Here is a 23,301-nt window from a genome sequence, read left to right on the forward strand (position 1 = left end):
ATTAAGATTAAATTGATTAAATTGTCAGAGAATTGAAGGTACATATTTTAAACAGACTTTTAACCTCACATTTTAGAAAATGTATTTTTGCCATTTAAAATCTCTGGGTTTTTAAAGTCACTGTTTTTTGAATAAGAGGTAAATTTCAAAAACTCTATTTATTTGCTAAGAGTCCCCTCTTTCCCTAGGTTTAAAATGAGGGACAAATATGAAGACCTATTTCTAACAGTCAGGAAACCAGAAGACACCTTTCCTCCTCCAAGAACTACATGACACTGGTAACTCTACTAAGTAAAACTTCTTGAAAAAACAAATGATTTAATTAAGATAATGCTTCATATAACTATCAATACATCAGTACTTCAAATATGCCATTATGATTAATTCAAACTTGATTGGAAGTACTGACATAATTTGTGTTCCTCCATAATAACCACTTCTAAATATTGATATCTTTTCCCAAAAGTCCATTAGGGTTCAAAGTTTAGGTCCCTTTCTTGAACTGTCAAATCACCAATTCCATCCCAGTTTTTAACATTTGGGGCAGTAAGCAGTAACATTCCATGGATAATACATGTATTATATCTACTCCATGGATAATACAAATCAAAATAAACCAGGCAAAATGTGCTCTTCAGGTCAAAAGTTCTTGTCTTGCTATTGAAACTCTACCTTACACTTGAAAGTCCATGAGCAAATGCTTGATATAACACCTACAGACATGAGTAGGGGGAGTAGCAATTTATAATTAAATCACAAAAAAAAAGTGCTCATTTTCTCCTCAACATTGGTCAGGGCAAGTAGAAGTGACAGAAGAGTTACTCAGATAAACATAGTACGTCTAGAATCTTCTTCACTTATCTGCTGACCAAGTTGTTATTTTAAAAACACAGATACAACGCCCTTAATTATGAGGCAGTCTGTTCTATTTATACTATTTATTTGCCCAAACTTGGAAGCTGTGTTCAAATATTGGAAAAATTCGCCAAATTTAGGCAATATTCAATGAAGTATTCTTTAAGATACTGTGAAACTAGCTGGTAAATATATTTCAAACATCCTGTATAGAAAAAGAGAGAGTGAGAGAAATTAAGATGTTTGCATTTTTCCCATTTAAGTTTAGGAACACCAAAATTAATTTGTATCCATTGGTATAAGAATAAATAGTAAGTCTGAATTTAAAGTCTAAGGAAAAAAATATTCAAATACCTATATTTACATATAGGAATATATGATTAATTATAGCAAAATATTTTAAAGTAACATATACAAACATTTAGTTATGTAAAATGCGTACCTTTAAGCAATTTTTGCATTTATGTTTAGTTACCAAGTTTCTCCATTTAAAAAACACCATTTCTCCCTTACTTTTTGTATAAGATGTTAATAGGCTATATAGTATTTTTATTTCTTCTTCTGTTCGTTTTCTCTTCTATCAAAATGCATTGTTCCAAAAGCAGTGCACAATCTCAGAAGAAAAAGCTGCTAAACTGGCAGGTTTTTCTCTAAAGTCTTACTGAAATGTTAATTAATCTTGATGAAGCTAAATTATGAAGCTAGAATCCTTTGAAAAATAATCTTACCTCCTATTTTTTAAGTCTTTATTGTTTCCTGGTGAAATTTCATGACTCCTCCACATCATTTTTAAAACGCAAAATTACTTGTTTTTTTATTTGAAAAGGACATAAAATTATCAATAAGTTTTATATATGATACTATTGAATTAGTAGGAAATTGGGGCACAATTTTTTAAATAAATTTTATAAATTCTATTCATAAGATTTAGGATAAAGGTTAAATATATTCATTTTAATGGAAATTTATTATATAAACTTTTATTTTTAGAAAAGTATGAAAAGTGATCTAGTTCATCTGAAAAATACACCTAGATGCAAATCAAATTAATCTGTTTTTATTGTTTCCTCTTTAGACACCAGCTGTAATATTTCTATTTCATCTCTATTCTATCTAGAAATAAAATGAAGAATATACAATATGCAAATTATATTACTACCAGATTTTGAAATAAGTATACAAATTATGTTGTAATTTAGATTGGAATGTATAAGATAACTCTGCTAAGTGAAGGTTTTCTTTTATTTTCATTCATTTTCAAGAAAATAAATGGATATGAAAACAAAACCATTCCTTAGCTTAAATAAACATTTTTTCTAAAATACTGCAGTACATACAGAGTAGGTTAGTAGTTCTCAACCAGGGGCAACATTGCCTCCCCAGGAAGCATCTGCAAACATCAGAGACATATTTGGTTGTCACAGCCTCAGGGGAAGAAGGAAGTCTCCTGGCATCTGAAGGGTAGGGGTCAGGGATGCTGCCAGACATCCCACACCTTCAGGCCAGCTCCCCACAATAAAGATTTATCCACATCAAAATGTTGATAGTACCAAGGTTTGAGAAACCCTGGAAGAGATCATAAAACTGTAATTCAGAAAATAGAAAGAAAGTCGCCCAGTCATGTTCGACTCTGCTACCTCATGGACTGTAGCCTACCAGGCTCCTCCATCCATGGGATTTTCCAGGCAAGAAACTGGAGTGGGTTGTCAAGACCAGGTCAGTAAATACACAATCTCACGTAGCTCTCTAATTTTCTCAAAATTTACTTTCTGTTTATCTCTAGCATTTTCTTCTCTGAGCATAAAAGTTTCTAAGAAACTATGATGTCAAGGCAAAAATTTTGTAAAAGGCTGTATATTTTAGGATTCATATTAGAAATAACACATTATTATGCAATTTAATTAAAAAATTCTTTAAATGTGAATAATATGGGTGAATGGTAACTAATATATAACACTATTGATTAACCTTTAATAGAACAAATAAATATAAGCTCTAGTTCTATCATTCCATACATTTTGTGAAAAGTGACATTTAACATTCAATTTTTCCTTGTGTCATTTTCATTAACTAAATGGCAAATGCATTTCCTTATACACAGTGTGACAAGTAGGTTATTTACTTCGGAGGTAACTTTCTTCTTGTGAACAAGCTATTATTTCAGAAAAATATTTATACTATTCAAAGTACTATCTCAATTTCAAATTCATCTTTCTTTTTTGTTTTACTGTTTTCATTGTATGTTGTATAAAATCCTACATATTTACCAGCATGGCAAATAAGTGAACAAAATATTGAACAGAAAATACTTCATAAGAAGCACAATCACCATCTGAAATGTATCACGATTTCCTGCAGTGGGATAACTATTCCACATTTAAAAAATAATAAAGTTGCTAAGTTATTATTCATGTTTGGAAAATTAAAAAGAAATCAACAAAACTCTTGTCAAGATCTTTGATTCAATATCAGAACTATAACAGTGGTTAGATGATTAAAAGATACAGATTTTTTATCATCCTTCCTATTTACAAAGACAAACCTCTACGTATGTGGAGGTGAAGAGGAACCAATAATTAGTATGTACTTCTTCAGTAGGCATCATGGTAGGAGGTTTAAGATAATGAGGACAAACTTGACCATCATAGAATATTATTGTTTTCTGGACCTGAGACGCAGAGTGAAAGGGAGAGCATGCTGGTCCCACGACAGATGGTCTCCATGCCCAGGGAGGGGTGAATCAACATCATCTGGTAGGAAGATGAAGGTGTTCATCTGCCAACAAGGTTCATGTTTATGGCTAGTGTCTGGAAAGTAAGCTCTGAACGGAGAACTGTGGGAAACTCCTTAGCCCCACTCAGACCTGCACTTAGGGATCTGTTAGTCATTAGATTTTATTCCTGTACATTGAAAGGATCTTGACTCTTCAAAAGGATGCTGACAAGGTAAGTGTATAGGTCAAGTACAACCTACGTCTCTGTTGACAGTTCTCTCCTTGTCCAGTATAGAGCCCTTAACGTAAACACTGTTAAGTAGGGGTCAGATTTAAGCACTAGTCCAGACAGTGCGCTGTGCACTTAACCTACACTCAGCAGAAAATCCACTAGCATTTCCTCATGAGGTCCTTTTACCTACAAAATTTAGAAATGTTATAATTTCTAAAATGCCCATCTCCTTACTATTTGCTTTTCTGCTCTTGCCTTATGTATTGGAGTCCACTTTGCTCTGTGACTCCTGTTTTTGTCGTTTTCTTTTTTTGTCTTCCCCATCTACAACTTCCTTAAGCATTTTTCCCTCTCTTTTTATTCTTAATTTGATGTTCCTTCTCATCTAGTCTGATTCTCTCTGATGCGCATTGACTTTTCTTGTTTTTAGTGGAATTATTGCTCTTTTCCTGCTAATTCTACCTTCCATTCCTCATAGATTTCTGCCCTGTTTATCTTTTTTTTAAAATTGAAGTAGAGTTGATTTACAGTGTTTCAGGTGTACAGCAAAGTGATTCAGTTATATATGTGCGTTATGTATATATCTATTCTTTTTCCTGTTATTCTTCTCTGTTTATTCAGTTATTTTTTACTTTTTATTTTTGGCTGCATCATGGGGCATGTGGGATTTTAGTTCGGTGACCAGGCATCAAATCCACTGCCCACTGCAATGGAAATATGGAGTCTTAACCACTGGATCACCAGGGAATTCCCACTGCTTATTTTTTAATTCTATTGCTATGTGCCTTCAAAGCCCCTGACAAAGGGATCTCCCAGCTCACCAAAGTATTCCTTCTTCAGGACTGCTCACCACTTTCTTCCCTTTTTATTTTTACCAGTGTGTCTTTCCTTTTATTGTGATAAAAATATACCAAATGGAAAATTTATCTTCAGATCCTTTCTAAGTATACAATTCAGCAGTATTAAGTATATCCATATTGTTGGGAAACAAGTCTCCAGAAAATTTTCATTCTGCAAATCAAAACTCTGTCCCTATTAAATAACTCCTCCACCAACTTGTTTTTGAATGGGTTGCCCTCGCCCCTTCTGGGAAATCAGGGCTACCCCTGCCCTGGGCTGCCCACTCTGTACTTTGGCTTTTAGCAACTGCAGAATCAGCCTTCTCTGGAAGTGGAACTCGCCAGAAGCCTTAAGCACACTTAACGAGATCAGTGCAGTGCCAGGCCCTTTCCTTGTGTCCATCTCACTCCAGAGGATCTAGATGGGCTGTCAATGCAAGTCCATCGTCAGCTGCAGGGGACAATGAGTTTGCATCACCCATCTGTCAGATGGCTGAGCATAAATATAAACCTGGAGATTCACAGGATTATGTGCTTTGGACTTCTTGAAAGAATCCTGTTGGTACTCATTTTACATGAAAGTCAGAGGTCTGAGAAGAAAAAAATGCTTATAATATGCATCTATGCACTGCCTGACAAAAAATGAAGCAACATGGAAAAATCAGATCCTAAGTGGGTAAGCTATTATGCTATAAAGAAGACCATCTTTTTCCATTAGTGACTTTAGGTTTACAAAGCAGAGGATGGCTTTGATGAGAGCAGTCACTTGAATGAAATAAACTAACAGAAAGTCCTTGGGTCAGGGGCACTTTTTTTCCTGATGGGGTTAAATAAGTGGTATGAAAATAGCTGACTGCCTTAAAGGTTGTATTAATCACTGCCTAACCAGTGCCTACTGATCACATTTCAGGATTCTGGCAAATTTCACTGTTCATCCAACATTCAATTGGACTTTTTCACCTTTTAAAATAAGATTTTGAACCTTAAATACCATGAGAAACAGATACAGAAATATCAAGCGTATAGTTTCAAGTGGGTAGGGAGTCACTTATATAATTGCTTGACTGCTCTGAAAGCAGAAAGCAGCACATACATAAAAAAATTTCACAGCTGAAAACAAATTACAGTTATTCACTCTTATTAAAATGTCTATACCCAGTTCATATGAAAATAACATATTGTTCCAAATGCGTAGCATGACACAATTCAATAACATCCACAGTTGTAGTTGCTGCTAACACTACCTGGACAGAGGGCAGTGTTATTGCAAACCCTTGATTCTCTTAATGGGCCGCTGCAGTGTGTCCCGTAAGGTGATACACAAGTTCTGGTTCGCACCTGCGACCCCTGACCACAAGTAACTGAGCATGTGCTCCACTGGGACCACTCTTCCACGCCAGATTCACCTGTGAGCAAGACAACAAATAAACATGAAATACCGTCTTGAATATTCATCTAGTAAGCATTATACCAAAGTGACATTATGACATGCAAGAATAATCTCAATGCAAAAACATGACAGTACATCAAAGCCATACAAAAACATTTCAGAGAAAAAGAAATGTAAATAGAGATACTATTACACTGATGCAAGGTTCACGTTAGCTATAACCTTGTTAGCAAGACTCTGCTTCACAAATCCACTGGGCCATGGATGCTATGAATGGACCAGTCAGTGTTTTTCAACCAGGAATGAATGATTGTTGGAGCGATTCTTTGCAAACCAGTCTAAGGCTCTGCACTTGCTTGGAAGAGAAAGCAAAATGCACGGCTAAACTTACTCTGGCTTTGGTGAGCAGGCATGTATTGATGCATCCTTCCCCAATTCTTTGTTGCATAATCTCCTTTCTAATGTTGAATTAGGTAGGGCCCTGGGAGTTTGGGCATATCTAATTTTTATTGTGTTGAACACTGACACTTATTTATAATTTATTCCTAGTTCTAGTTTCTCATCCTATAACAGTTATTCATTTGTGATAATTTGTTTTAAAATGTTCTGCTCACAATTTTCCTCAAAATGAATTTTAATTGAAATAAAGGAAAATTCCTCTATGATTTCTATTAATCTAACCTGGAACTAATTTTTACTAAAAACTAGGATTTTTAAAAAAGTCCCTGAATGTCTGAATTCATTAATTTTCTTGGAGTAGGCATTACCCTGAAACTCTGTCTCCATTCTATTATTATCCAAAGTCACGTCCCAAGGAGATGTAAAATCAAGAATTTTTAAGACAATCTCAAGAGCTCCTATTGATAATTATAATCTGGTCATGGTGTTCAGAATAGATTTTTGAAAACTGATTGGAAAAGTTGTAGTTGCTTTTCTCCAAATACAAAGTCGGGCCATTTACCTACTGGAAGATACTAGTTAAATTTAGACTTTGTTGAAAAGTACTTTTCCATCATTTGGCAAAGTGTTTCTGAAAGCTTTGTATCACTGATTATATAAACCAAGGAGCAATTTATATTGTATAGGTTTTGTTTAAAATTTGCCTTGGGAATAGAATTCAAAGGATAGAATGTGATAATCCATTTGTCCACCTTCTGTGGAAAGGTTAGTAAATGACTTAGAAATGACTTGGAGTGTAACTCAAGGCAGCTGATCCACAGGCGGGGACTCTAGGACAGAAGGAGATTGGATCAGAATGTAACTCAATGTTCTGATTTCTTCACTGAGAAGTTATCTTTTCCAAGAAAAAGAGAATCAGCTGAAATAAAACATGCATTTGATAAAGTAGTTCACGTTACATTCTGTTGTAAGCTTCTTATCTCAAGGCCCAGGACAATTAGGCCACAGACAAGCATGGGTCCACCAACCACACTTTGAGTATGTAGTAGAAACATTTGTTCTTATATTGGTCTGCATTATGTACCCAGAAGTATAAATAATAGAATGCATTTATAACTGGATGTATGTCATAGAGTACAGTGGTAACTGGGATGACATTTTACGTTAAGTAGGACATCTTTTCAGTGTTGTGATCAATGTTCGTCTTGGTCATTCTCGAATCATCACCCTTGATTATTCCAGTATTTTTTGCCTCTACCAATTTATATATTACTAGTCCATAAAAATGTTATTGAATGATATTTGAATAATATTTAAAGCTATGACTAATAGTTTATGTATTTACATTAAAGAATACTCTATCAAGGTTGAAAATCATTATTTTAGAAACCAAATAATATAACAATGGTTAAAAATATCTATACATGTATATATACATGCATATATATATAGTAATAAAAATTTAAATAAAATTTGGGGAAAGTATAATGAAATTTTTTTTTCTTGTGATAGTTGAACTGGTGTTTATGATAAGACTAAGTGAAGTAGAAATATCACGGTTGAATATTATTAATTAAAAGCCAGAAAACTTTGAACATTGTGAATTCTATAATAAGTCAATGATAAAAGTTATGAATATAATTAGTTCTATTTTTCCACAAAAGCATTGCATTGTTATGATAGCAGGAAAAAATGTTTTAATTAAAGTGAGCAATGAATCAGGATCACAAACTAGTTTTAAGTGCATTTTTGTACAAATATTTGAAAATTCAGGTTGCCTCTGTATGTAAGAAGCTACAATGTTGTTGAACAAGCTAGACAGTGATGCCTAGGTTGGAGGGACTGATTTCTTCAGAATTGGCTAATTCACTCTTTCAAACTGATGGTTCCTTTTGTTGATCGAAACCAAAATAAATAAATGAATAACATACATATGGGCTTTCAAATTACTAATCAAACCGTGCCATTAAAATATTGGTCAACCTATAAAAATGACCTTGTTACATCTCCATCTGTAATTTCAAGTAACACTTCCATGCACTAGCTGAATTTTCCATTCTGCCATGGCCTCATCCCAGAAAGGCATGAAGGCTGTTTGAGTCAGGTACCTTGGGGCTTTGTGAGAAATACTTTCCAGCAAAATTATTTTATGAAAAATTCACTGATATTAAAACAGTAAAGTATAACACAATGTATACTCTTTTTAATATATGTGTCTTTGGAGATAGCACAAACTATTAGAATTTGGTTCCTTAACTCGTAACTGAAGGCATATTACACGTCATATAGAAGGATTCAGTATCTACGGAACTTTTCAGGCTCTTCATCGTGACACAAAATATGAAGGGAAACTAGAAAAGCACTGCAAGCAGAGTCAGAAGACCTGTGTTTGATGGAAATCTATTGCATATTACTTTATTTCTCTGAATCTCTCAGTCTGATGAGTAATACATCTACCTCAAAACCTATTTGTGAGAATTAAATGAGATAATGTATGAGAGTGTGTTTTAAGCTATAAAAAACATATTAATATAAAATGTTGCTAGTATGTAAAAATTATGAAATTAGAAATATATTTACAATTTTATTTTTCTGTTTTAAATAACATGCTACATATTAATGTATGCTATTTTCTCCACTGGAATAAAAGCCTAATTTCCTAAACATTTTTATAAGATCATTTTATAACTATGATGTTAAAAAAGCATCAGTGAGTATAATTAAAATGGCTTAAGCCATCTTGTTGGCATTTAATTTAGATGTCTATATATCTTATCACAGCATTTCATTTCATTTGAACATTGTACATGTATGCCCAAACTAACCTATCTCAATTACCTAACTGACTAAATGATCAAGTTATTTTGATAAAGTAATGCAACCTTACTAAATATTACTCTCCTAAAAAAATTGCCACTTAATTATTATTTCATAAAAGGGCTGAGTGATCATACTGTTTGAAGAGGCCAGGTTACTCATTTTGAAAGGAAGTCTTAAATTTTAAGGTCTGATAGCTGCTGCTTTTGTTTTCCCTCAGGACTAATATGCAAATATATTGTATTTTATTATTCAGTTTTATATCTATTTTATTATTGTTTTCAAATTAATGTTAGCAAATGCTTATCATTGTTTATATGTAATACTCATTTATTTTGTTTTATAAATAGAAAAGTTTTATACGGTAAAATAGATGTTTTATAAATAAAAGTTAACTTTCATAAAATTTTATTGTGTGATACTCAGCTGTATTTATTCCAAATACCTAAACATCTAGAGAAAGTATAACTCAAAAAATATTTAAGGGAAAAAAACCCTCTCCTTTTAGCTTTACAACTGTGAGTGTCAAATTATGCATTTTAAAAACTAATAATGCAGTTTTCTAGTCTTTTATCAGTATTATAGTAATTTAAATTTAAAATCAGTCTTATACCTGTATTTATAATTGCTTATCTTTGGATTAAAATGAAATAAATATATACTAGTTACCAATTCAAGTGTTCCATCAATATTTTCAGAAGCTTAATTCTGAAGCTCATTGACATTTCCAACTTATTGTTCACAGCATGGAGAAACAGTTTTAAAGCTCTTCGTGGATCTATTTAATAAGCATTTCATCTATTTTACCAAATCATGTGTTACTATATAGTAGATACAAAACAATTCTTGGAAAATAATGAGTAAATTAAAAGGGAAATTAGTAATAAATCACTAAGAAAACATAATGTTCCTTGTGATCTGACTTTGCAAAAAGGCTTTTGGCTTAAAACCCTGAATTCTCTTGGTATGTGTCAGGCAAATCCAAAATTTGAGTTTATATAAAAACTCCTGCTACATTCCTGGAAAATTAAGACTGTGGTTCATCATTTTATTAATAAGTGACCCTAGTTTTAGGAATTTTAGTAAGCCAGTGTCTGCCACTTCCTTTGCAAAAAGTGAAGACACCTCTAATCTTAGAAGGCTGAGTAGTCAGCCCATGGTCTATGCTTTATTTAGAGACAAAAACTCCCTAATCTCTGGTCAGTAGTTGAATTTTTGATCCCTGTAAGGGAGAAAAATACATTTAGAAATTTGAAAATTTGCCCAAACCTAGTCATGCACTTTTGCTTTTGCACAGTCAAACAGTAAAAATGTAAATAAGCTTTTCTTAAACAAGGAGCTGCACAAAAAGCAATCCAGATAAGCAAGCTTTCTTCATTTCTGGATTTGGCTGTAACATGCAGTTTTAAAAAGCTAAAAATATGTTCTTAATTGTAGAATTTATTCTAAATGTTCTTCCTGTTCTGAGAATTCATTGACCTATTTGCCACTAATATATTCAAGTCTACAACTACTAACCCATTACCAAGAGCACAATTCGTTAAGAATATCTGCATTTTTAAGTTGTAGATAAAAATCTAGTGTTCTGAATAAATGTTATCTGAAGAATATATGAACTAAAAGAAACGTTCATTTTCCAAGAGAACTTCATCAAAATTTGTCTGAATGTTATATTCAAAGTTGATCACATACGTGAAACTTCTATAATAATGGCAAAACACATCGTCTAGATTGGGACATATAAGACTTTGTGAAGACATAGATAAAACCGTTAGTTTGCAATTTCCTAAAATAAAAGTGATGGCTGAAAATGGTCACAATACAGTTTAATCATATTTTCATCTTAGAACATTCTACATGCAGAACAAATAGGTGTAACTATAGCCCACTTATTATGCTGAGCCAAAAGAAGAATGTATCTATATTTGGGGGAGGGATGTATTTAAGAATAATCTAATTTATTTAAAATTAAAATGTTATAAACCAAAAAGTTATTTTTGTTGATATTAAATTATTAGGAGTGTTTTACAGCTATGAATAAAGACTGTCAACTTTTTATTATTTAGCTCATATAAGAAAACTCTTCAAATTAAAAATATTAAATTCTAAAAAAATTTCTAATTGCTATACACTTTAACAATCAATTAATAGATGATGCAAGACATTTAAAAAATATTAACAATATTAAACATTAAATTTCATCATCTAAAGTCCTACTCCAAATTTTAATTTCTGAAAAGTCAAAATAATCATTTGTTGATGAAATAACTTTGTTGACTTTCTGTAAAAGTTTAATAATACATTTTAATTAGCTAATTAACATAAGTAATAATATGTAAATCCTAAATGTCTCACACTGAAAGCAAAATAAATCTTATACATTTTTGTGCACTTTCAATTCACAGCTACTTCATTTATGGACTTTAACTGGTGACAAAAAAAAAATGGCTCAAAAAAAATATCAGCTCCAAAAACTGACAAATGTGCAGCAAAAGATTATGAAAACATGCAGTGGTTTCATTAAATTAACAACAATAAATAGAAAAATGTAACTAACGTATTACCAGTTTGTGCCATAAATTTAGCAGCATCAGCTTGTTCCTGAGGGACCCTTTTTTCATGAACAGATCGAGGTCGCTGACTTTTAATTGTATGATCTCCCATCATTCCAAATTCTAAAGACAGAATAAAGGTATATGAAAGCTCGTGTGTAGACATTTCTCACAAATCACATCACTGTCTCATGCAATATGTTCCTACACAGATCTAGAAGTTGCTGATTCATTCCATGATTCTAAATTTTCTAGGCTCATCTGCTTGGAATATTTCTAAACTCCAGTCAAAAGAAATCTATAAACAAGAACAAGGTTTCAAGAGACAATAATAACAGTCAGTGAAATGAAACATCGGGTTTTAAGTCAGCTTAATTAACAGAAGTAGTGTATTCTTGTCTGATCATGTTTTGAAGCAATGCATCAGAAAAAATACAACCACAGTGCTAACTTGTTCTTCAGAGAGAGAATCCTGACTGCAAAGCAGTTGCTGCTTTGCCGGAGAGTGATCACCCCCACAGGTTTTTTCAGCACTTTCTTGTGGAGTGAGTAATCCTGTAACTTAGCTCACCTAAGGCAAACATTCACTTGATGAACTATTTTTCCAAAGAGGAAGTTGACCTTGGTGTCCTCCAAAGCTTACGGAAAATGGTAGCTTAAATAATTTTCATCCTCTCCTGCCTTGTCCCCACATAATTCTTCACCTCTTTTCTAAAAACTTTTAAAAGTTATGTTTAAGAATGAGAATGACTCCAGGTTTTTTCATTTAATCCTTTCAAAGTATACCTCCTAAGAAAGGAAGAAAAATCTGGGCATAACTCAGAGACAGATGGGGAGAGAAAAAAATAAGCTGAACAAAAGAATAGATTCCACATAATATTTATTTTTAATCTATACACTTAGAACTCTGTAAGAGTTCCATACTTTTCACTGCTACCATAAAATAATTTTTGTAGCCTTCCAGGCTCCTCTGTCCATGGGATATTCCCAGGCAAGAATACTAGATTGGGTTGCTATTTCCCCCCACCATGGGGATCTTCCTGATCCAGGGATTGAACAGGCGTCTCCTGCATTGGCAGGCAGATTCTTTACCACTGAGCCACAAAAAATAATTTTAATAAAAATAAAGCCTCATTAATGGCATGTTTGGTTCTGGTTCACCTGAGTGCAGGTGTTGGGAGGGCATTGCGAAGGGTCAGTGGTGCTCAATGTTGCAAGAAAATTGCTGGGCCTTTAAGACCAGGTCTTTTATACATGACACAGATGATTGGGTAAAATATGTTCTAATGACAGTGCAGCTATATTGCTAGAACTAATAATGTCAACATTTAGGAATGGGTAATTTCACCAGCTTATTGTTTTGGCTTTTCCCATCCATCTTTAAATAATCTTCTGCTAAAATATTACAGTGAACTTTGTGCATTTAAGCAGTGCATTTTTGTATGCACAGCTCTGATCTTTTGTGTGAGGAGAAAACATTAGCACGTGTTTTGTCCAGCCTGGCAGCTTTCCTCATAAATATTAAAAGTACGGCACCTGACAGATTGATTTATCAGAAATCCTTGCCAGACACTCTACACAAGTGAACATCCCAGGAGAAATTTGAGAAATTTAAATGTGTGTTTTTGTCAGTTTAGATAGAATCCAAGGCAGGAAATTGAAATTTTCATAAAATGTCAGTTGGTTTAATCTTGTAAAATCCATCACTGTTTCCCATTGCTGCCAACAACCTTTCAGTGCATTTGTTTATGTGCACTGTAGGTTCTGCCTAAATCATGCTTCATTCTGCTAATAAGAAGCATCTAATCACATATCATTTAATGATTTTGGAAAGTGACTACTTTGAAATTTTATATCTAGATTCATGCACTACCCAATATTTTAAAATATTAAGTATAACTGAAATTTCTCTGGATCTGAAATAGCAAAGGAAATTTAGCAGTAATTTTTATTAACAGTATGCTTTACCTTCTGTCCCCTTGAATTTATCATTTAAATTGTGTATGTGTGTGTGTCTATCACTTAGGGCATCTGAATCAGAGTGCAGGTTCACGAAAATAATCTGGAGGCTCTGACACCTAGACTAAGGCAGTTTGGGCACTCGGAAAGTAAAGGATAGCAAAAGAAATTATCCCATGCCCACAACATCCTAACAAATAGGTAACTTTATTACCTGCCTTAGAGAAGGCAATTCTTCAACTCAGTGGCAGTATGATAATAGCCTGCAATTTATTTTCTAAGGAAAAACAGTTTACTGTACAGGGACAATGATCCTGAAATTTAGGAGTCTGAGGATATAGGCTGACACTGCTGAGATCATTTTAAAAGTGTCATATTCAATTTTTAATAATTCTGAAGTTTAAAAATGAGTTTACTTATTTTTTTAAAATAGGCATTAGTTATTTCAGTGAATATGTCATATTATTAGCTGGAATGTGATTGAAGTATCCCAAATATATTTATATTACAAATTAGATTTCTATATTCTTCAATCTAGTCAATTCTACTTATTAATCACCAATGCTATAAAATATTAGTGCTGATGCCTTATCATGGGTCACAGTATTTAAGAAATTCTTCAATCATATATGGACCTTATTATATAATTTTCATACAACCAAAAGTTTAAATGAAATTTTTATTATTGCCATCAAAACAACTTATCTAAAATTACTTTAAAAATTAAAACTATTATGAAGGCTTGATGTAACCAAATTCCTTATAAGACAGATGACATGTAGGCCATTTATTTTTTTTTCTCAGATGGAAAAGCAACACTATGGTGGTATTTTTTTTTAATGTTCTAGACTGACTGTTTCAGACCTAAAATAATCCCAATTTCTAAGTGACATATGTAAACTCTTATCTAATTAAATGACTTTCTTTTGCCAATGTTTATGTGCTGAGTGCTTGGAAAAAAATAAACATCTTTGTTTAAGTATTATTATCCATGTTGAGGTTTAACAACAAACGTTATGGCTCCATCCATATCTCACAATGGGATACTTTCAAATATCGGTGTTCTCTCTCAAGATGATATTATCTTCTTGACTTCTTATGAAAGTAAAGGCCAATCAAATCATCCAAACTTTAAAAATAACAAGCTATTATGTTTGCTATTATTCTCTTACTTGGTGAGTGTGAGTGAAGGGAAACCTTCAGTGTGTTATACTTTGAATAAGTAAGTTCTTCGTGATTGTTGATTCATATTCAAATGATTCAAAGATCGTATACTACATTAGTTACACGAGAAAATAGCATAGCCAAATAAAAAGATGATCTGCTTCGGTGAAAGCAATGAAAAGCAAGTTATGGAATCAGATGAAGTCATGTATAGCATAATATTGTGTATATACATATGGTATATGGCTTATGAAAATACAGGGTTATTTCCTATATCTTTATGCTGATACCATCAATGAAGGGGTCAATAAACAACTGTGTTCATGTATAAAACTTATATGGCTTCCGTGTTTAGGCACATTTTCTCATACAAATTCTTTCACTGCACTTCAAAAAAAAGCAGTAGCCTCTGGAAGTTAGATACAAATTTGTTGCTTTAAATATAGTTTTATATCTTTCATTCCCCAACCCAGGACTTACAAGTAGATGATTAAGAAACAAATACACTCATAAACTGACTCTTGGTGTTCAATTTTCAGTTATGAATTTTTTTCTGGAAATCAAGGGTTATAATAAAGTGAAATCATCAATAAGTTAAAACACACACATAATTCATTATTTTACCATGTGTTTATTCTTCAATGTATGGACAAGTAGAACATCAGATTATTTGATAACAATTGTTACTGCCATCTAGCTTGCAATATAAATATTAACTTCACATTGTCAGATAGCTTTCCCTCATCTTTCCACAGAAACTATTCTAGCTTACTCTTGCTTTTCAAGAAACTCTCAAAGCTATGCTCTACTTTTATGCTACAGCCCCCTTGCATGACTTTTGGTCATGGAAATGGTCAGGCCAATACACCCTTTCTCTTCATTTCCTTCACTGGAAACACCTGTTTTTCCAGGCATGCTTGCAAAAAAGCCTCCCCAAGTCCCACCTCCAATGGCACCACGGCCATGAACTACCCAACCAACCAGCATCAGCCTCCGTATGCCTTAACTTCTGTCTGTTTTATGTCAATAATGGATTTTCAATTATTAGATTAGGTGTTTTATTCCCCCAACTAGATTATAAACTTCTATGAGAAGGACGTACACCTTATGAGATTTAAAATCACCTCCTGCTTTGCATAGCTAGGGTTCAAAATTTATTCTAGAAATAAATTTTATTCTATGAATTGCTTCTTCAAAATGCAAATTTTTAGATGCTGAGAATCATTTCTTTAATATTCTTTGGTGAACAGTTCAATGGGTAAAAAATAAAATTCTTATAAAGTACTCAAAAAGTTAGGTATGTATGATTATGACGGTCAACATTTCTTTTGTCAACAGCATTTACTATATATTTTAATGTATACATATATTCAGGTTATGAAAATAACTAAAATACTCCTTTATTTAGGACCTAAATCTCAGTGCCCTAAAACAAAGCTTAATGTTTTAAAGTATCACTTAATTTTTGTCAATTATTTACTATGTTAATTGTTAAAATTACAAAGACAAGTAAGAAATAGTCTCTGATACTTTCACATCCAAGAAAAGCCACTAAACATGGCTTGAGCCTTTCAAGTACATAAAATTACTTATCTTAATCGAAGTAATTAGCTACACTTACATGTTATTAAATTTGTTTATTTTTACACTTATTGGAAATAGAGTTGGCACAGTTATTTTTATAGCAAATTATTTTGTGTGGTAAGATTGCTTGGCGTTCCCTAGGTAGTAACAAGGAGCCAGATTATCAGTCATTATAATATCCTTCTGTTTTCTGAGATTTTTTAAAAAACATTTAATGTGATTAGACTTAAAAACTGTATTCTCTCCCTCACGAAGTAGTCGCTGAGTGCTTGTACAAGCAGGTGATTTATGGAAACAAATAGATGATTGAGGAAAAGACTATCATCTTTTGTAGTCTGTATCCTCAAAGACATTTCTAGAACTTACATGAACCATTGGAAACAAGGAATTTTAAGATTAGGGATCATTAGTTGAAATTCTAAAGGACACCGGTTAGGATACAGGATACAGGAGGCTTGGGCCTGGTGCACGGGGATGATGCAGAGAGATGATATGGGGTGGGAGGTGGGACGGGGGTTCAGGATTGGGAACTCATGTACACCCGTGGCTGATTCATGTCAATGTATGGCAAAACCAATACAGTATTGTAAAGCAAAATAAAGTAAAAATAAAAATGTAAAAAAGAAAAACCTTTTACTGTTAATTATAAATGTTGTTGTTGTTCAGTCACTCAGTCGAGTCCTACTGTGTGCAGCCCTTTGGACTGTAGCCCGTCAGGGTCCTCTGACCATATGACTTTTCAGGAAAGAATACTCCTGTGGATTGCTACTTCCTCCTCCAGGGGATCTTTCTGAGCCAGGGACTGTATCCATGTCTACGGCCTGTCCTACGCTGCAGGAGATTCTTCACCACGGAGTCACTGGGGAAGCCCCAATTTTAAACATACTAATACTTTAATTTCCCCAACCAAACAGCAATAGAATAAGTGAATAAATGACAATTTCCAAAGAATTAATTCAAGAATGACCACTGCATAATAAATATCAGGAAATATTTAAATAAAATACATTTTTAGAGGATCACAAAATTAATGCTAATATTTAAAATAAATTAATTTCTGTTAAGAAACACTAGAAATCTGAGCAATCCATTCTTAAAAATTAAAAGATTACTTGATATCCTTTCCTTCAATTTACTTCTTGGTTTCACTGACATAATCAGATACTTGGTTATAGGAACCAAGATGCTGTGTATTATAAAAATAGAATCTTGCTTTTGAAAATACTACCACGGAAATGATATTTTTCAACATTGGCCATTTCTCTGTTAAGTAAATGGGTGATTTTACGGCACTTCTAAATTGGACAAAAGATAGTATAATCAAAGGGTATACTGTTACTATGTCCACAGAAAAACCAAATATGATCAGGTGTTTTAAGTTGCTAAATTACAAAAACCAAACTATTTTACAGAAACAATTGTCAAATATATTTAGTATTGATACTCTTAGACAACAATGATATATTCTAATTTACTGTATTTCCAAATACAAGCTTTGAAAAATAATTACATATAATAATAGATTTTTTAATCTCTTCTTAAACATGTATTCAAAAATTATATTATAAAGCATCTTATCTAGAATGATTCCAGGACATTTGGGGTATAAACCTTTACATCATTATTTTTACACTAACTCTGACTTCTGGGAAATGTTAGTAAGTTGGGTGCACCATTCCATGTAAGAAATCATCAATGTCGGAATTATTTTTTAATATTTAGTTAGTATATATTATCCAATTGCATTTTATGATCTCATCTCTTTCTGGGATAAGTTGAATTTTTATAAACTATCAGTAATTATTTGCTTGAAAAATACTTTATTTGTTGGAGATGAGTAAAATAAATATAGTGTGTGTGTTAGTCGCTCAGTTGTATTTGACTCTTTGTGACCCCCATTGACTGTAGCCTGTCAGGCTCCTCCATCCACAGGGTTTTCGAGGCAAGAATCCTGGAGTGGACTGCCATTTCCTTCTCCAGTGGGATCTTCCCGACCCAGGGATGGAACCCGGATCTCCTGCACTGCAGGCAGACTCTTTACCATCTGAGCCATAGTAAGGCTTAAAATACATATAGAAACACATAAATAATAAAAGCAATTATACTTCCAATATCAAACTAGCAGTATTCATCTCTTCTTGTTGACCTGCATTAGAATTTAATTTAACATTTTAGCACAACAGTGGCAAAATAAGATGCTATGCTCTAAGTTTTGGCACCTTGGTAGGGAACTAAAACCCTCACAGTGTAAAATGAATCTTATTGCTAACGTGACCCTATAAGATCTTAGGGAATCTGAATGAAAAGAAAGTGAACTGGGCTGTCCATGGATGAACCATTTCTGTATTTTCCTAACAATAACAAGGCTGGCTGGCTTTCTGCCAGTCTCTCTGACATGAGAGGGAATCAGGCACACAGAAAGCCTTTTTGGGGCCTTATGAAGAACACTGGAAAGTATCTCTATCTAATAAAATGAGAAACTCTTGTAGGATTTTAGAGGCAATGAGTGAGAAATCATGGTTTGATTTGCATTTAGGTAGATTATGATAACTGAAGAATGGAGAGCAGACTGTAGGGAAGAATAATTCGAGGCAGCATAAATTATGAAGAGTGGCTGCAATTGTCCACATACAACCATCTGTGATTAGGCAGAGGGTCACGTTCGATCGACAGGTTTCTGGCAGCTCCTAAAGATAGAGGAGTAGATAGATGGGGTACCCCTATTAGATAAGAACCAGAAGGACACAGAGAATGCTGGCCAGCCCCAGCTTACTGGAGGCTGAGCACATCTTTGGGTCCAAATCATCGACAATTAGAGTACACTTCAACGCCCCAAATGCTTATAGGAAAAGTGTTTTATAGAAAAGTTTTATGTTTACAAAAGTTACACATTTTAGTATAATAGTTTTATAGATGCCAACTTTGTGTACATACATATATATTATACATATTATATAATCTATATATATTATATATTTGTTTAAAATGTTTAAGAAAAATTCCTTTATGATTTTTTAATTAAAGCACATATCCATTTGGGACTTTTCAACTTGCTAAAGTTCAATCTCATTTACTATAACAGTATACGTGCATGCGTGATCAGTTGCTTCAGTCGTGTCCAACTCTTCGTCACCCTATGGACTATAGCCTGCCAGGCTCGTCTGTCCATAGCATTCTCCAGGGGAGAATATTGGAGTGGGTTGTCATTCCCTCCCCCAGGGGATCTTCCCAACTCAGGTATTCAACCCAAGTCTCCTGCGTCTCCTGCATTGTGGGAGAGTCCTTTACTGCTGAGCTACTGGGGAAGCCCACTATCACAGTAGAGCAGAGAATAGTTTAACTGAAAGAAATATCACCCTATGCATATTTACTGAAAGAAATAATTTAATAAGATACTCCATGAAAATAATCAGTGAATTCAACATTCCAACTGAAAGTTAAAAGATTAGGTAAGTGGTTGCTTGACCAAAACAGTTGAACATATATACATAGTGGGTATTCCATGAAATGACTGTTTGTTTGTTTGTTTTTATAAGCACTGATAATTCAGAAACATCTTTATTGCACTTAAATTACATTCACTTGATTCACATGATCTCAAGGTTGTATCTGGAGGTAAGAAAAGATAATTTCCTTTGACATTTACAATTTTTGACCTATCTATTTTGTTCCTACATAATCTATTTTTAAAGTAAATAGTTCTATTCAAAGTTTGCTACTGCTAAGTCACTTCAGTCATGTCCAACTCTGTGTGACCCCATAGACGGCAGCTCACCAGGCTCCCCCGTCCCTGGGATTCTCCAGGCAAGAACACTGGAATGGGTTGCCATTTCCTTCTCCAATGCATGAAAGTGAAAAGTAAAAGTGAAGTCGCTCAGTCGTGCCCGACTCTTAGCGACCCCATGGACTGCAGCCTACCAGGCTCCTCCATCCATGTGATTTTCCAGGCAAGAGTACTAGAGTGGGGTGCCATTGTCTTCTCCATTCACATTTTACCATTTATCTATTGCTATATTTCTACATTTTATTACATAATATTTTAGTTTAAAGCATTATTTATACATAGTTACTGAAAGAAATAACAAAACTAACTTATTTAATGAAAATGATTAAGATGTATATAGAGTATTTATAATTATTTCTAAAAATAATTATAATACTATCTTTACTAATCCCTTAACACAGCTTATTTTTAAGGGATATGTGAACACATGTGAATGATATTTTCAGAATTTTTCTAGGATAAAAACTATCCTTATAATCAATTAACATATATTCAAACTTGTTTCCATCAGTTCAGTTCAGTTCAGTCGCTCAGTCATGTCAGACTCTGCGACCCCATGAATCGCAGCACGCCAGGCCTCCCTGTCCATCACCAACTCCCAGAGTTCACTCAGAGTTGCATCCATCGAGTCAGTGATGCCATCCAACCATTTCATCCTCAGTTGTCCCCTTCTCCTCCTGCCCCCAATCCCTCCCAGCATCAAAGTCTTCTCCAATGAGTCAACTCTTCGCATGAGGTGGCCAAAGTACTGGAGTTTCAGCTTTAGCATCATTCCCTCCAAAGAAATCCCAGGGTTGATCTCCTTCAGAATGGACTGGTTGGATCTCCTTGCAGCCCAAGGGACCCTCAAGAGTCTTCTCCAACACCACAGTTCAAAAGCATCAATTCTTCGGCACTCAGCTTTCTTCACAGTCCAACTCTCACATCCATACATGACTACTGGAAAAACCATAGCCTTGACTAGACGGACCTTAGTCGGCAAAGTAATGTCTCTGCTTTTGAATATGCCATCTAGGTTGGTCATAACTTTTTTTCCAAGGAGTAAGCGTCTTTTAATTTCATGGCTGCAATCACCATCTGCAGTGATTTTGGAGTCCCAAAAAATGAAGTCTGACACTGTTTCCACTGTTTCCCCATCTATTTCCCATGAAGTGATGGGACCAGAAGCCATAATCTTCGTTTTCAGAATGTTGAGCTTTTTAAGCCAACTTTTTCACTCTCTTCTTTCACTTTGATCAAGAGGCTTTTTAGTTCCTCTTCACTTTCTGCCATAAGGGTGGTGTCATCTGCATATCTGAGGTGATTGACATTGTTTCCATAGGTTGTCCTTATTAGTATTGAAGCCCAAGAGGCATTCAAAAAAGAGAACCAAAAACAGTTTGCAGCATCAAAGAAGTGCTTCACATACCTACAGAGAAGGAAGACCACTGAAACTCAGATGGAAGCTACAACTTAATGTCGCAGCGGACAAGTGAATGGGCTGCCAGCAGAAGCAGCTTCTGTTTGAGCATCACACCTGAGCTTCTCTTAACCTATTTCCTTCTCTTGCAAAAGGGCTTCTAGGAACAGGTTTCTGAGGTCTTCTGAAGCACTAAAACTGCATCATTTTCTCAGGTCAGAAGCTGGTAAATGGACCTGTGGGCCATCTCTCAGCAGACCCAGGGACCTAGAGGCTGCGCCAGCTTGCCTGGAGTGCCCAGAACAACCAGGCCCCAGAGTCTAAGGAAAACATGGAGCTGTAGCTGCTTCTACACCTTTTCTCAAGTCACTCAGTGTGGAATGGAGACAGGCCTGGGACCTGGAATGCTTTGCTGAAATGCTTACACCTGGATGCACCTCTCTTGGGTAACAAAACACAAAGAAACTGTGTGGGACTAAAAGTAACTGCGTGCATGCACATTTAAGGCAAATTCTGGACCCAAAAGATACAAAGAGATGGAAAAACCCAACTGCCACTTTTGAAGAGACTGGAGCAAAAACCAGGTATCAGAAGCAAAGGCAGGGTACCACACATGCCCCTGCATGCAGCACCACCTAAGGGGTGGGCGCAGCACCACCTAAGGGGTGGGCAAAGCACCTAGGCCCCTCTCTGGGTGGACTCCTCTATACACCCCTTCCCTCACCCCATATAAGGAAAAAGCTGACTCCCCCACCTGCCTTCTGAGCAAGCAGGAAACAGTTGCTTGTTCTCCCTCCCTTCTGCCTCAGCAGGGGCCCCTATAAAGTTTGCCTGAATTTCTTGGCTGGCCTCTAACAAATTCCTTTAAGGAAGCAAAAAGTCCTGGACAGTAACAGAACAGGTCCTTGGGTGAATGAATTCAGTGGTTCAGTCTTATATGACTATTTGCAATACCATGGACTCCAGGACACCAGGCTTCTCTCTACTTCACCATCTCCCAGAATCTGCTGAAACTCATGTAAATCAAGTAAGTGAAGCCATTCAACCATCTCATCCTCTGCAGTCCCCTTCTTCTCCTGAATTCAATCTTTCCCAACATCAGGGACTTTTCTAATTAGTCAGTTCTTTGCATAAGGTGGCCAAAGTATTGAAGCTTCAGCTTCAGTATCAGTTCTTCCAGTGAAGATTCAGGACTGATTTCCTTTAGGATGGACTGGTTGGATCTCCTTGCAGTCCAAGGGACTCTCAAGAGTCTTCTCCAACACCACAGTTCAAAAGCATCAATTCTTTGACGCTTAGCTTTCTTTATGGTCCAACTCTCACATCTGTACAGGACTATTGGAAAAACCATAGCCTTGACTAGACAGACCTTTGTTGGCAAAGTAGTATCTCTGCTTTTTAATATGCTGTCTAGGTTGGTCATAGATTTTTTTTCCAAGAAGCAAGCATCTTTTAATATCATGGCTGTAGTCAGCATCTGCAGTGATTTTGGAGCCCAAGAAAATAAAGTCTGTCACTGTTTCCATTGTTTCCCATCTATTTGCCATGAAGTGACTGGATGCCATGATCTTAGTTTTCAGAATGTTGAGTTTTAAGCCAAATTTTTCACTTGCC

At 34.7% G+C, this 23,301-nt stretch overlaps 1 protein-coding gene across 1 annotated transcript in view; it reads right to left on the reverse strand.

Annotated features, from left to right (window-relative positions):
* ADGRB3 (adhesion G protein-coupled receptor B3) overlaps positions 1–23,301 on the reverse strand; it is an 898,087-nt gene that overhangs the window by 543,335 nt on the left and 331,451 nt on the right. Inside the window, exons 4-5 of the mRNA XM_069599501.1 lie at positions 11,810–11,920; positions 5,884–6,045 (exon numbers count right to left, since the gene is read on the reverse strand). Coding sequence (XP_069455602.1) covers positions 5,884–6,045; positions 11,810–11,920 — 273 coding nt within the window. The remainder of the gene's footprint in view (positions 1–5,883; positions 6,046–11,809; positions 11,921–23,301) is intronic.

The sequence above is a fragment of the Ovis canadensis genome, chromosome 9 (genome assembly GCF_042477335.2).
Source record: "Ovis canadensis isolate MfBH-ARS-UI-01 breed Bighorn chromosome 9, ARS-UI_OviCan_v2, whole genome shotgun sequence".
Classification (NCBI taxonomy): Eukaryota; Metazoa; Chordata; class Mammalia; order Artiodactyla; family Bovidae; genus Ovis; species Ovis canadensis.